Below are 16,403 nucleotides of genomic sequence, written 5' to 3' on the forward strand. Positions count from 1 at the left end.
AAGTATCTAAAATTATTATAAATTTTCAAGGTACCGTTTGGGGAAGACATGGGGAGCATATTTCTCCTTATATGATTTAATTATGGCCCTAAATAAATTAGTAAACAAAGAAATTATTATAGTTTTCACCAACGTGCCAACTAAGGAATTAGTTTCTCTGGGGTCGTATGAAAGCCTTTTAAAGAATTTTGGAAGGGTGAACCCAATAATAAATCCCTTGTTGACTCATTTCTCATATATGGAGAGACAAGAGGATTTACTCCTGTGGACTACGGATAAGATAGCCATCACCACCATGCTTGACTTGCATGTATAAATAATGGATCACTGTACACTTGCAATCAAATTACGAAAAGGAAATCTTTAAAGAGTGTAACAATCAACCAGTACGCAGCAAAGATCGATTCCTCTTATATGTAATTCTATAGTCGTTGAAGGGCTAACATTAAACTTGCAGATGTTATTCCTTTTTTGTGTTCTTTTAGTAAGAGTAGTCATTGCATGGAGACATAAGAAATGACCAAAGGTTGAATTGATCACCTTGTAGATTAAGTTTTGCCCTTTTAAGATAGACAAGATAGTAGATAACTTTACCCACTAGATTGGAAAGGAAATGAGCAACAAATAAAGCATGCATTGGTGTCAAACTTCAAACATACATGCAGGAGCTATAAACTTTTTTTTCCTTCGTACCATCAAAATTAATGATATCTAACAAGATTGATAGTGAACTTTGGTAATTTATTTGATCTTGGTAACCACGTATGTTCGGCAATAATTGAGTAAATTGTGATGATTATGATGTAAACATTGCAATGTGAGGTCATAGAAAAATTTGACAGCAGTAGGACCTCCTTTTATATTAGATTGGCTTTTACGGCTTGGGAATTCATACTTTGATGGTGAATTAAGGTCTTGTTTGTTTTGAGTTTAGAAACTCCTTTTGAATTAGTTCAGAAAATTTTAAATTAGTTTAGTAATTAAATATATATTTTTTATTATTTTTCATATCTAATCTAGTTTAGTCTTTAAAAAATTAAGACCAAGAAATAAAACTAAGTAATCGAATTCGGGGTTTACTCTTAAACCATACAAGACCTAAAGGATTAACACATGTTAAAAATGTTAGAGTATAAGATATAAAATTGCTGTTTTTCAATATTTTAAGTTTTTAGAATTATTTGATGAGTTTAACATAATATCATAACTAATTTTTCTATCCGTAGGAAAAAGAAAAGAGCAAGAATTAGCGAGAGAGCTTGAATAATCAAGATAGGAACTGTTCAAGAATCAAGATCATTGGACACTTTGTTGATGATGCCAAAGTTTACAGTAGTATTGGTACGTATGTGATTAAATTCCACTAAATTGGAAAACAAAACTAATAATTGTTATTAGATCTAAAATTATAGTGAACACTTTAATATTTCTTTTGAATAGAATTGGATTGTCGCACCTTAGTGATCCGACGGTGCCGAGTGGAAGTGCCGTCGCTCAACGGATAAAAGTTACTCTAGGGATGACAAGCTAATCTTCCCCAAGAGTTCACATCGACAGGAAGGTTTGGCACCTCGATGTCGGCTCTTCGCCACCTGGGGCTGTAGTATGTTCCAAGGGTTGGGTTGTTCGCCCATTAAAGCGGTACGTGAGCCGGCTTCAGAACATCGTGAGAGGTAGGAATCAGAATATTTGTGTTTTACTCCTCGTAACTCTTCCTCAGCCAAGCTTGGGCAAAATAGCAGAGCAAATACAAGTATTATTAGTTTAGTATAGTAGCATAGCAAAAATGCATTCTTCGTCATTAATATGTTTGCTCGCGGTAATTGTGGCCTATCGGGAGAATCGATGACTGCATCTTTGATGCACTGCTTGTACATCATTTGAGAATTCTTAATTGGCTATTTACAAAGGATTATCCCGGATCTACGACGAGGTATTGACGGCGATTCTCAAATATCGTAGTAGAACATAATGTGATACGATGAGATAGAATGCAATATATATATACCAATAATATCAACCTTACCAACAGAAGCAAAGCAGTGTATGTGATCCTTAAGCATATTCAAGTCACAATCTGTATGTTAATATAACTATAGAAGATTTAATTAACATAAAACCACATCATCAATCATTAATATTTACTAATTGAATCAAATGAAAGACTCCTAAAATTCGTAGTTGTTATTATTATGGTATGAATTTTGTGCAGCAAATATAGCTGGGGAATTAAGCAACTCATTTAGCTATAACTCTCAAAATGGAAAAATAAAATAAAATTATTGAAGTTGGATACAAGCTTATAGAGATAACAGTGTGTATATATATATATATATTACTCAATGAGATCAATAATGTGATACACAATTAAAATAAAGAAGGAAATAGCTATTTGCAATCAACAATTTGTCGGCAATAAATAGAAGAAAAGCAAAGAAATAAATGAGATACAAAATTTTGGTTGCTTCAATATAAAGTTGATTGACTTCTGCCCCAATTTAGTAGCCAAAATTTATTGGCCGGAAAAAGACAAGGCCAACATTAATTACTTATTACTGTTCATCAGCACTTGTATTATGATTAGTTTCTTTTTTTCATAATAATACGGTAGATAACAAGATTTTAGAATAATCATAAGCTCCATAAAATAGCTATAATACCGTAAACCATTAGTAAAATTTAAACTCATAATCTTTATTATAGGCAGATTAAGAATCTTCTACTCAAATAATATGTTAATTAACTTATAAAATTAAGTTAATTGAGTTATTAGACAATGATAAATGTATAGCCGAGTTCTTAGTGCAAGGGATTCTATTCAAACTTAGCAGCTAAATTTTTGCAGGTAATCCGATTCAGAACTACTCTTGCAATCGATTTGGTGCGACCAATCCACAAGATAGTTCAAAGGAATCGAACGTACGGGCACGCCCAATGGTTTTGCGGCTGCAATAGCTGCACGACCAACGTGGGGCCCAGTTAGGGGACCAATCATAAACTCGAAGCCAGGTGCCAACCAGATCAGGCCATGTGGCACCACTGGAACTGAGCTGGAGACCTCATCTTTTTTGGGCCCCCCTGTTAATATATTAGTACTAATGAGCTGGGTAAATCACGCACGGCGTTGCTCTCGAATAATATAATCAGAACTCCCATTATAACCCATTATATATTATATGTATAAGTTTGACGTTTACGGTGCAAATATGTACATTGCTTAGCATAGGTATTTGATATTAGACACTATAGATCTAAGTTTATTTTATTAGTAAACCTAAAGTCTGCGTCATTCACGCCTATTGTTGCAATGGCATATAAATACATATCCCCGGAAAATATTCATCTTTTGATCTTTGTTTGTCTACAAGCATTAAATGCATGCTGTTAATACTTTGAAATACTGCAGTCCTTAACCTATCGCCTAATCCCATGTCAAGCTTTTGCTTTGGATGATTATTATTATGATGGAAAAATATTATTTATTGAGTTGATGCCCCGTGGTGGGGCGGTGTTTCTCTATCGGTGTAAACGTTTTTGTATAATGCCCATTTCGACACTCACATCCTTTTTAAAGCGGTATTTTTGAGAGTGTTTGTTGGAGCTCTATTGTTGGATTCTCGAGTCTCAAACTTTTGTTTGTTGATCCTTTGAACTGGACTACAGATCTCATAGTTTATGAGTATATTAGGTGAATTTCTTTCTATTCTTTCATCATGTTAGTTTTTACGAGCGAATGCAACCAGTTTAATAAAAGAAAATTAAATAATTTAAAATACTAGTAAGTAAAGATTCTCAAGTATCTGAGGATAAAATTATGCATGATAACCTGAAACCATAATTTTTAGGTGCTCACATAGATGTGCCACCCAAAGCATAGGGCATGCTTCCGATGACTACAGTGAAATTAAAACATCCATGTCATGAAAGATCTGATGATGTGTTATGAACTTATGGACTAGTGGAAGTGAGTCAATAGGACCTACTTATTTGAACACTATGTCTGTTGACACATGCCATGCCGACAATGGCATAAGCCGCTGCCAGCCTTCTAACTCCATTCTGATCATCTCATGGACTCTCAATAACAAGAGCACTGCATCTTATATTTCTTTGGAGTGTCTTCTCTTGAGCATTCATTGTGGGACACCAATTAAATTTCAATTGACCTAAGAATGACTCAAGTTGGTTACGTCCTGGTTTGAAACTTGGCGTATGATAGATAAGTTAACGAGCATTTAATTCCCATTCATATCTTGCTTTACATGTGGATGCAGCTGGGTCTGAAGATAACCAATCAATCAACTAAATTGGTAAAATACAAGCTGTCTATATTGTTTGATGGACATTTGCTGCTTGACAGTTCATAAGGTTTGTAACTTGATGGCTTTTAATTTGAAGTGTATATTGTCAGATGTCTACTCTCAATCACTATTTTGTTCTCCCTTTCCAGGACCACTTACATATGTTATTCAACAAGAACGTAACAAGGAGAAAAGGAAAAAGAAGAAGAAGAAGAAGAAGAAGAAGGAAGACTAGATTGGTTTCAAACTAGAAGTCATTGGTTAAATATAATCAAGCCCGAGGAAAAAGGAAACTAATGCAGCAGACTCTGTATCTTATCCCGTCTATTGTGGGATAGTATGTTTCAATCATATATTATTTAATGAGTTCTTTTTCTGATCACAATGAAGTGAGGTGGAATCTCTTCCAAAGTCCAAAGCTAATGAATCCCTGAGTAAATCATGCAGTGTTTATAATGCGCCTTCAAGAATTTATATTAATTTGTGAAATAGACAAATATTGTTATGTGAGATTTCAACCTACTTTCCCTGACCTACAACAGCTTGGCAAACAGAATAAGCCCACTAGAACTTAAGCAGAATAATAGGAGCAATCAGAGGCAATGGCAGGAGAAATGTTATGGGCCTTATGGCATTCAAGCATCACTTTCACCTCACAAGTAAATTTTTTTACAAATTACCATGTTGGTGCTTACATGAAGCCCTTGATTGAATTTACAAGGTCCTGTTTGCTACATTTTAAATTTATTTGACAAGGGGAGCTTGAAAATTGCCAAAAAGGGGCAGTGAATGACGGCTCCTGGAAGAAGAATAGAATACGTAGGCAATGTTTGCTTGACGACTTCCAACTGGTAACTTTGATTTATTCAAAACCAAGAACAAAATTTATATCAATTATAAATTGTCAGAATTGACAGCATTCATTCACCCTTGGCTGAAAAGATTTCTTGCAAGAAACTGTAAAGTTCGTCTGCCACTGCTAAGGGATACTCTTCTTGTGGCAAAAGAGCTCCTGGAACCTCTACAAATTTGCTGACACCTTTGGCACCTTTAAGAGCATCCATCTCAGCCTTGGACCTCTTAGGAGAGCTTGCAGTTGACACTACCAGAACTGGAATCTCTCCATCTAATTCAGCAAATAGTTTGAGAAACTCTTCCCGAGATTTAACAGGGTCAAGAAGGCCTGTCAGGAATGCAGCAGGCACATATCGAGCGCCTTTTCTTTTTGTCAATTCATATCTGCTCTCAACAATGCTTGGAGTCACATTGTCAGGATTTGCATAAACATGGGACTTGTACTGTGATTGGATCGCCTTTTCATTGCTCACGAGCACATTGTACATCATCCAACCAACAGCCGGTGCCCTTAGAGTGCCTCTCAGAAGACCATACCTATTGACAATTGGAAATGAAGATTTCCGATACTGAGAAATCCTCAATGGGTATAAACAGAATAAAGCTATCTCCTTTCAGTCGAAGGAACCTTAATCAATAATCAAGAAGTGATAGCTCTCGGAAATCAAGTTATAGAATCTTAGCAATTTTATATTTCATATAGATCTATAGCCTTTAGTAAGAAGTGTTTCTTTGATCTTTGGTTCTAAAAGCAGCTGAATATTTGAAGGATTCCCACTTTGCTAAAACCAGTAATTCCTCCCACCAAGTCTAGGAACTTGGTCTCAGTTTTTGTCAAAACAATATCATATTTAGCTGGACTAACTTCAATTTTTACTATGTTTGGCTTTCAAACATTTTCCAAGTACTACCAGAGTACTAGAGGCTATGTTCTATCAATAAAAAAGAGTTATCTGTTAAATAGTTGAAAAACCTGTTCCATTACTATTTCCTTCAACCAACAAAGATGAACATTCATGCCAATATAAACTACCAGCAATTGTAAGTGAGTACCTTGACTCCATGTCAGAACTTCGTCCAAAGACAATAGGAAGGGGACCAGCCCAAGTAGGTGCAACAGCTGCCACAACTGATGGCTTGACAAGACCCTTTCCAGCTGCACGAAGTGCTATAGTAGCTGCATGACCTCCTCCAAAAATTATCAACTCGCCACCTATTCAATTGCAGAAAATAGTAATAATAAATAATTTTCAAGAGGGAAAAATAAAAGCTCGCAGTAGATAATTTTGACAATCAATAAAGACCAAGAAAATTTTGTAGTAATTTTATAAACACATATTTCTAGACCAACACTTTTGCATACACATAAAGGTACAGAGATGGAGGTATCATAGCCAAGCATCCATGAAGTTTCTGATAAGCTCGTGAAGGAATCATTGTCGAGGATGGGAATATGTCAGCAAATTATCTACAGTAAGAAGCAGCTATTCCCCCCTTATCCTTCTAGTATTAAGAGTCTGAACCAGGCATAATAATAATTAATGTTGATCAAGGACCTCGATTTTTTTAGCACCATATGACTTTGCTAGTTGGGTTGATGAGAAATAGAAACCATAATCGAACAGGAATATGTCACAAATACTTTGGAGATGGACAGTAAAATTTTATTGCCTAGTGGTACGTGCAAATTGAGGTTATCTGTCCAGAATTTCAATCATTTTGACTTATCATATATGGATGATTGGCAGGAATATAGGGATTAATGGCTTAAATAGTGAAAACAAGACACATGGAAAGTTGTAGTAACTGTAAGGGGGTAGGGAAGCATGCAAAACATCATACCACATATTGTTATCTTGGATGACTGTAAGAATAACACTTGGGTATAAACTTACAAGTCTTTGATTTGGGTGATCCTGAATAATATAACTATGACTGCATAGGACAAAGAACAAAGAAATCTGTTACCTGAATATGCCAATGGACTATCTGGTGCACTAATAAATTGAACCAAGAAATTCTCCATGACATCAGAATTATAGTTCAGTGTCGGCCTGTCTGAATAACCCAAACCAGGCCAATCAACAATTGTAGCACGGCAACGGACGTCTCCTTCTCGTGCCACAATATCCTTAGCAACAGTCCTCCATTCATCCACGGTGCTAACATCAGAAATTGTGGGTATCATGAGAATGTTTTTCACATTCTCGGCAGTGTCCTTCTCATGTTCCTCATAATAAACATTGACTGAATTCCCTTCAAATGTCCATTGCCACTTACCATTCTAAAAGAGGCATGTAAATGCAAATCAAAAAGTGCATGTAACTATGGTTAAGGAACATTCTAGTGAAACAAAATTGCTGCTTGGTTATATATAAATGAAGAAACAGAAGTAAGAAACTCATAAAGATTAAAGCTTTTCATTGAGCAAAGCTTGAAAAATGTCAAGATTAGTACTTTTCATATAATTCATCTTTTTGCGCACTCTCGCAACCACATGACCAATCCAATTCAAAATGTTCCAATAATTTCGTGATGCAAAATTAGATCCAAGAGTCACCTGACCCTTTAAGTAATTCTACAAGCAGAACATAGTAGAGGCCAAGAAAATTTTTACCTTTGAGGAAGCAGAAGGCTTCTCTACGACGGCGGAGGCATTGGAAGGACCGAGAGAAGAAGAGATGCATCGGATCCGAAAAGGCGATCGAGCGCGGGAGAGCAGGGCGACGCGAGATAAGCTCGCGGGGGCGAGAGAGAGGAACATTGAAGAGCAATGCGCCATGGAAGGAGGAAATCGTGGGTTAGGTCTCGGGTTAGAGGAGAGGAGGAGAAGAAAGCAGCGGGCACTAGAAGAAGAAGTAGAAAGATATTTGATTCGGCTTCACTTCCATTTTTCTCTCTTCCTTCACGTTTACTTTTCTCGTTGACTAGAAGCCACAAAAGTTCGGTATTTAATGTCCAGAAAAAGAAAAAATGTAGAGGTTTTTTTTTTTTTTTCCACATATCTATTCATAATATTATAATTATATCAATATTTGTAATCAAATTATCATATTGAATCAAATATACTAATCTCTGTTATCCATTATTTGTGGCAATAATATGACTAACTTATAACCAATTATATAGATCAGAAGTTTATTCTACTTGTGGAGGAAGGAGCTCAAAAATTATAATTCTTACTGATTTAATTATGTAATATACAAATCTTTATAATCTCTTTTGTTCGATTCTTAGTTTTGGGTTGACTTAGATATAGATATATTAATTCTGATAGGCTCAAGCTTGAAATAATTACTCTGTTTTTAGCCCCCAAATTTAGGTAATTAGTAGTTAAACCCAAACTCGACGCACCTATGCTCAATTGATTAGGCTCGACCCTCTCTACTCACATCCATGTCAAGTGCTAAGTTACATAGCTATGAGACTAATACAAGATTATATTTGAATTATAGTTTTAAATATTACAAAATAGATATATTAAATATTATAATATGTCAGATTGGATCATTGGAGTTGTAATCAAGTCCAAGTCTGGCCCAATTACATATGAGTCTTGTAATTTAAATCTGGCCGAAGTAGCTGGGCGTCTTCGTTCTTAGGTAGGCCTTCACTATTTTATGTAAAACTTTTGTCATCGTCCACCTCACAGTTCTCTAAGTCTTGCTCTCCATCGTTGTCGATTTCTCACCTCACCACTACCTTCTCCATAACCTCCTTTTCTCATTATCGTCATTTTCTCATTCTAGGATCTTCTCACCTCATCATCGTCCTCTGCATAGTCTCCCCTGCTACTATTCAAATTTCTGGCCTTTACGTCGAGTGTGACTTTGCTTGCTATCCATCCTCCTTCCCTCCCTGGCTCCAAACGCCATTGTCATTGTTGCCTACGCCAATTGCCTTCGAGGCTAGCTACTCTTATTCTCGCCTGCCTTGGCTTCGCCATAAGCTCTAGCTCCCTCACCTTGCCGTTAAGGACTCCTGCATTGGCATGGACTGACTCTTCTCCTCCCTCTGTTTTATTTTATCCATTTATATGTATGTATGTATGTGGATGTATGCGTAGGATTCACCCACACCCTCTTCCATCTCTTCCTCCCCACTCGATTGATTTCGTTATCTTAGCTTTCTGTTTCTTTGCTTGGTTTCGCATGTCTGTGTGAGCATGCGTTTCAACCAGAACTATATAGAGCTCTGTATTCTAAGACTCATTGTTTTGTCGGTTTGTTGTGATGTTGCATTTGATTAAATAGGAGGATTGTTTTTATAGTTGCCAACTTGTAATCAATTGTTTGGAGCATTTATTAGTCCATGGATTAAAAAGAAAAAAAGGGGAACATAAACGAACGACAAATAGGAGGAAAATAAAATTTCCCCACCAAACAATCCATGATCCATCACAACTAACCGTTCACCAACGTGACCATGGGCTTCACGTTGTGAGGAGAAGCCCAACTTTAAGTTGGTCACTCTAAAATTAGAATCCCATGATACCAAACTACTTATCAAATTTGATGAACCAAACTTGAAATTATTAATAGCTTCGGTCTTGTCGTCACATCTAATCTATACGCGTAAGGTAGAGTAGTTAATTGAAAGATATAACTATTTTTTTTTTAATAGACCTAGTTCTTTTTTCCTCGTTCCAAAGCTAACGTCAAAATTTGACGTTTTGTAGTTCATATTTTTTTTTTAAAATAAGTTTGAAACGTTCAAAATGCAAATCAACTCAATGATTTTTACAAAACCCCTCATTTTCCAACTTTTTATCTTAGAAAAATAAAGCATTCTAGTTTTTTATATTAAAAATAATGTTGGTAGATAGTTGCAAATATATGTTAGACCTACAACTACAAGCGGTCAAATGATACAAATAAAAATATGGAAAAGATAAATCTAAATTTGGTTAGAGAATAATAAATGAGCTCATCCTTACTATTCCACCAAACTATATATATCTATTTGCCTTTTGGAGTCATAAAATTTTAAAAAAAAACACCCATAATAAGAACAAAAATAACCTTCTCTACGCGCTCAATTTGTCCCTTCTATGCTACATTCCATTTTGCATTAAATATTTATTCGGATTTTGCCGGTCACAGCCTCAAAAAAAAAAAAAAAAAAAAAAAAAAAAAAGAGAAATAAATTGGGTGAGATTTTTTTTTTTTTATACTGGTCCAATTTCTTTAACCTAACCTAAGCCAAGCAAAGCTAAAATAGTGGTCCTATAAAGGGGGCCATAGTTTATTGGACTCTAGCATTTGAAGCTTAACTTTATTCAAAGTGGAGCAAAATTTTTGAAGGCACTACTACTAGGTCTGGAATTTTGAAGGCAAGTTTCCGTGTTGTTCGGTTTAATTAAGGACAAGATAAGTGCTTGATGGTATGTTCTTCTAGACCTTAATGTCGTATTGGAAACAAAATAAAGATGTGGAGAAACGAATTTCCACACGGTTTTCTCAATCTGATTTCTTACTTAGATACTTAAGATCAAAGTCATCTAATTTCATATACGGTAGTTAGTTTGAGACTTCCTAACTACCCATTGTGTTTACTTTTTGAAATGTTGAAGTAAGTAAATTACTACTCTCAGTATATTTATTTCGGCATAAGTTCTCATATCTTTGTTGCGGATTGAATAACTATAAGTATAAGTCTCCGTTAATGGTTGAGCACTTAAGTTAAAATTTGCGTAAAAAGTGCAGAGAGAGGAAGTCGCTTTTGTTGACCTATGGGAATTAGGTGTATGAATATTAAACATGGATTAATAAGTGCACAACCTCATGACTAAATTAATTACGTGAAGAGTGCAAAAGAGAATCTATCTTTCATTGTCAGGAAGGATATTTTTCCATTTCTTGCGACGCATTCCAAACTTCTAAAATTTTCTCAAATGCAGCCATTTAGTTCGAAACATACACATTACTTTTCTTGCATCATCGGATCTGGAATTGCATGCTAGTTTGCATCAAAAGACATGACAGGATGAGACTTTTGATCCTAAGACCGACCTCCATTTTTGCAAGAATTATTGTGTTTCTGGATGTACGACTTGTCTTTTTATCACCGCGTGGTATTATTTATACGTCGTTCTCACGGTGGACCATTGCAAAAATGACCCTAAGTTGCAACCAAGGCCGGCCGTCCATTTTTGAGCCGAAGATACCAGCACGAAACACGCAAATTGGGACAAATTAATCCAATAAATACAAGTTTATTAACAAGTAATCGATTATTATTGCTCTTGGATTACTACGACAACTTGAGTTTGTTTATGCAAGTAGGTGGTCTAATAATAATTTCAACTTGCAAATAAAAACGTAACGTAGAAATGTTATAGAGGCTTGTATTAACTTCCCAAAAAGTTGCATTAATGGAGTCATCAAGCCACCATTTATCTCTACTGTGAAATTATTGGGAAGCTATTGGCCTAGTCATCTTTCCATATAAATCCACTATCCTCTAAAACACTTGGCAGAAAAGAACACACCACCGGTTAAACGGAAATTTCGCCTAATTAGTTAAGAAATTTATAACAGCCCAAGAGATTTTTAAGCAATCCAATACAAGTCACTAATCGCCAAGTGGGTTTCCAATTTGTCTTCAACACCTTCGATTTCTTAAAAACCATCCTATCTCGTCAATCTGGTGGGACTTCCACCTCCCTCGTCGACATGTTTCATGACCAAGATTCATCACAATCCTTCAGTTTGAATCATTCTCTACTTTCGTGATGTTGTATAGGTGGAGAGTCGATTTAAGCTGCAGAATTCCAACCCGAAATATCGAGGGAGAATCTAGTTTTGATTTGTTCCATGATTGCTTCAGAGTGAATTCAGGGTGGTTGTGCTGCAGCTATGGATGTTGGAGGAGCGGCTTCAAGTGACATCACCCTTTTGGGTTCTACATCTAAGAAGCCACTGGGTGGAATTCTTTTGGCAAAGATGGTTTTTTTACTGAGTTCCTCATGGTTTTGGATTACCACTTCTGTGATGATTTGTATCAGTTTCTTAGCCAGATATCTCTTCAGGTAATCAAAAGATCTCTGAAAGCAAATTGTATAGTTTAATTCTGAATTTATGGTTTGTTATCTATCTCCTTTTTGTCGTAGAATCAAGACTGCAAATGGCGTTCAGGAAGCTGTAGACCAGGCGGCGGCGGCGGCGGCGGCAGCAGCAGCAGCGGCAGATGAGTTGCAGATGAGGAATTATGATCTTATTGCCAAGGATGAGGATGAGACGCACACTTTCAGCTTTAAGTTTGAGTATCAGATCCCTGAACATCCGAGGGAGAGTTGCGAACAGTTAGTTGTCGAAAAGGATGAACCACCGCCGCCGGCAGCGGCGGCGGCGGCAAGTATTCATAAGTACCGGTTTTTGTCTGAAAAGGATTTCAGTGGATTTATCGAAGAGCCAGAAGCCATGACAGTTTGTGTTCAGGAATCTTACATCAAGCAAGAAGTAAACAAGTTGGATACCGCCTTTTTGTCTGTAAAAGATACTCAGCAGCTAGCCAGTGAGGAATCTGATGCTGAAGATGTTCAGCAAAGCCCAGATGGTTACACTTTCAAGTCAGTACATGAGCTTGATGAGTCCAAAGAATTGATGCCAGATAAATTCAAGGTATCCAACGCCTTATCTGAGGAGAGAGAAGTAATAGGACGAATGAGGTTCTTGTCGGAGGAATTCTCAGGCGCCGACATTTCAGATTCTGAGTCTAGTTTCAGCGATGGTTACTCCGTGAAGGACCTCGTCGTGGATTCAGACAGTGATTGTTTCTTGTCAGACAGGGATTTCGTTAGATATGAGCTTGAATCAGATACTACAGAGGCTTCATTGAATCTGACAAGATATAAAATAGAGCTAACAGAAGATATCCGACAGTTGGAAGAAGCCCGGCTGCAATCATTTTACAGTTCTGATACAGAATCAGCTGATTCTAGGAATCAGCTTATGTATATCAACAACAAGATCAGCTCTGCAGGCAATTACTATGATGAGGTTTTGTCGTCGAACAACGATACGTCTGAAAATGTTTCTGAAGAGCTGATATTGGATTCAGGGGATGAACCAAAGGAAGTTGAAGAATTACAAGAAACAAACATGACAGGTACAAGGTCTCTGCAGACAGAACTTACTGATTCCAGCGACGATGATGAGTTGAATAATATTAAGAAGGACACCATTACCAATGAGGATGAGGATTTAGGTGGAAAGAACAACACAGAAAATACCCAAGTGGTTCAGGAGGTCAATCTTGTCACCAGTACTGATGGCCTCCTGAAATCAACCAATGGATCGGCACAAGAAAATGCAAGTCTATCGGTAAAAGATTCAGATGACGGAACGAAAACAATAGAGAATGACATCAAGAAGCCAAAAGAAAAAGGGTGGAAGGATTTGGACGACGACGAGGTTGACGATGGACTGGAGTCACTGTGGGAGCACCAGGAGCTGATAGAACAGCTAAAGATGGAGCTGAAGAAAGCGAGAGCGATCGGTCTCCCTACAATCATGGAAGAATCAGAGAGCCCAAAGACGATCGAAGATTTGAAGCCATGGAAGATTGAGGACAAGTTCTTGCGCGAAGATCCAATGGATGAGTTGCACAAGTTCTACAAGAGCTACAGAGAGAGGATGAGGAAGCTTGATATACTGAATTATCAAAAGATGTATGCAATGGGTATGTCTTAACTCTCATTCTCTTTTCATAGTTTCCCTCCTTGACATTGCTTATTTATTTATTAATTTTCTTTCAAACAGCCAAAGAGACAATCTTGTAATGCGTGCAATTAATTTTAGCTGATTCCAGGACATTCAGAATAACTAGTACAATCTTATTCAATTGATGACAGGCTTTCTCCAAGTGAAGGATCCTCTCCAATCCATGAGTTCGCAAAAGCCTCTCCTTCCAACTGTGACATCCATTCTATCACAAAAATTTTGGCCTCGTCGCCGTAGGCCCACAGATGATCCGTCAGAGAAGTTCATCAGGGAGCTGAGATGCGACTTAGAGATGGTGTACGTCGGGCAAATATGCCTTTCATGGGAATTTCTCCGATGGCAGTATGAAAAAGCTCAAGAGATGCCGGAATCCGACCCTTACAGGAGCTATCAGTATAACCAAGTGGCTGGAGAATTCCAACAGTTTCAAGTGATAGTGCAAAGGTTCATTGAGAATGAGTCCTTTCAAGGCCCCAGGCTACCAAACTATGTCAAAAATCGTTGCGTTCTTCGCAACCTTCTGCAAGTACCTGTCATAAAAGGTAGATCAGATGCTGAATTCATCGACTTGCGAATAGTATATCCCTTTAATGAGGCACATCAACTTCTGACCTACAAATTGCTTAATTATCTATATTACAGAGGATTGCTTGAAGGACAAAATGGAGGAACAACGCAAAGGTAGTATTGCTATCACGAGTGAAGATCTGGAAGACGCCATGGAGGAGTCGATAAACGTCTTCTGGGAGTTTGTTAAGGCAGACAAAGATGAAACTCCCGGGCTTCTCAAGGGTTTGTTAGCTGCTCAAGTCGAACTCCAAGAACCGTCAGATTACCAGTTCATGATGCACATCCAATCTATCTTGCAGAAGGTGAGCATATTGGTCTCCTAACTTTTTTTTTAAAAAAAAAAATTTAAATTAGCATCAGCATCTTTAGAGAAAGCTGATCAGGTGAATGTCGATTCAATTTTCAAATGCTGCAGAAAGAGAAGAAATTGAAGGACATTCTGCGGACTGGTAACTGCTTAGTGAAGAAGTTCAAAAAGCCTAAAGAAGATAGATCAAATCAAGACCTCTTCTTCTCTCAAGTAGACCTGAAGTTGGTGTCCAGGGTACTCAAGATGCCGCGAATTACTAGCGAACAGCTGCTCTGGTGTCACAAAAAAATGAGCAAGATCACCTTTGCAGAGAGAAAGATCCACAGGGAGCCTTCATTTTTGTTATTCCCTTGCTGAAATCAATTTCCACCTATAATGAGTATACTAGTCACCATGTATATCTACAACTAGGAAATTTTACTGCAGTTCTTCCTATAATATCCAAGGCCCTCGGTGGTTCACAATGGAGAGTATCATTTCCATTATGTTAGCCGACAGATTCTATAGCGGTCTCATATACTTGTAGTTCATGAACTTCGAAATAAAATTCGATATGGAAGTACAACTGTAATTAACCACCTATGCATGATTGATGAGCTAATAAATGTAGATACGTTATTGCCTCCCGTTAGGTTGGTTGTATGTTAATATCACTGAATTCACTTAAGATGATATAAAACAATGTAGTTTGTACTTAATCTTGTTAAGTAGATCGATGATGATGATGGGGGGTGGTTGTGGCCTCTGCTGGCAGTCTTACAATAGAACATATGAAAGGAACCTGCCAACTATTCTGCAAGAAAATAAGTTGTGTGTAACCCCCACAGAGCTTTTTGTTTTTTGTTTTCCTTTCTTGACTAGATGAATGACATATTCTTGTTACTGATATGCGTACTAATTCAGATCTCAATATCAGTATCTTATTTCGAACAACTTATCTACCATAGAGTACTCAAGTCTTTTAAGTGCAAATTATGCATTTTGACATTTGTATGAAGCAATGAGAGATCTGTGAAACAAGGTGAGGTTCCATGATCTGGCAAAAGACTCCAATGTCGTGATGACAGAGTCACACATAGACAAACTTATTGGCATTAATGGATGCTGGAGTCTTCTAGTGAGACTGTACTATATGTAAGTCATTGCTGTCAAGTGGACCAAGCATTGTTATTCTCTGCATATTGTCACAATCTTCTCAAAATTTCACTGGCTATTCATATGACAACCTTACATTGTTCTATCTCAGGGAGAATAACTAAATTTCATATAAATTCTTTATTGTTCATATCACCATTGGACATGAGTTGTGCTTTTAGTCTTATAGATAAACTTGGCTGCGTAGAGAACATAGTTCTTCTCCTATTCATGCCCAATAGTTTATTAAGGAGATAAATGAGAAACATATAGAGTAACTTAAAACTGTGATACTAATGAGATAAAAATGAACAAGAAGAAGAGCAACTCAAACCTACTTTGGCTAAAACTTTATTAGGTAAATCACGTCTGGAAAATTAAGTTTAAACACCACATCATTAAGTTCTCATTTTATCTCAAAAAAATAAAATAAAATAAAAATAAAATATAATTAACTTAAATTGGTCAAGAATGGCACAATCAAATTGATAATTTGATCTTGATCGAACC

The 16,403-nt window shown here is 36.8% G+C and overlaps 2 protein-coding genes across 3 annotated transcripts; one reads left to right on the forward strand and one right to left on the reverse strand.

Moving 5' to 3' along the window:
- Positions 1-4,918: 4,918 nt before the first annotated feature.
- Positions 4,919-8,081, reverse strand: LOC140780888 (uncharacterized). The gene is made up of 4 exons (XM_073126633.1): positions 7,774-8,081; positions 7,125-7,440; positions 6,210-6,369; positions 4,919-5,693 (listed from the first exon to the last, which is right to left on the reverse strand). The coding sequence occupies exons 1-4, from the start codon at positions 7,936-7,938 to the stop codon at positions 5,222-5,224; spliced, it is 1,113 nt and encodes a 370-aa protein (XP_072982734.1). The 5' UTR covers positions 7,939-8,081; the 3' UTR covers positions 4,919-5,221.
- A 3,600-nt stretch (positions 8,082-11,681) lies between these two features.
- LOC140802718 (uncharacterized) lies at positions 11,682-15,339 on the forward strand. Of its 2 annotated transcripts, XM_073158283.1 has the most exons (6): positions 11,682-11,804; positions 11,901-12,186; positions 12,268-13,838; positions 14,011-14,421; positions 14,522-14,751; positions 14,865-15,339. In XM_073158283.1, the coding sequence occupies exons 2-6, from the start codon at positions 12,014-12,016 to the stop codon at positions 15,114-15,116; spliced, it is 2,637 nt and encodes an 878-aa protein (XP_073014384.1). In that variant the 5' UTR covers positions 11,682-11,804; positions 11,901-12,013; the 3' UTR covers positions 15,117-15,339. The 2 variants fall into 2 exon arrangements, with proteins under 2 accessions (XP_073014384.1, XP_073014383.1); XM_073158282.1 differs by having other exon boundaries at positions 11,701-12,186.
- The last annotated feature ends 1,064 nt before the right edge of the window (positions 15,340-16,403 follow it).

The sequence above is a fragment of the Typha latifolia genome, chromosome 1, assembly GCF_019914945.1.
Source record: "Typha latifolia isolate L0001 chromosome 1, TyphaL0001v2, whole genome shotgun sequence".
Classification (NCBI taxonomy): domain Eukaryota; kingdom Viridiplantae; phylum Streptophyta; class Magnoliopsida; order Poales; family Typhaceae; genus Typha; species Typha latifolia.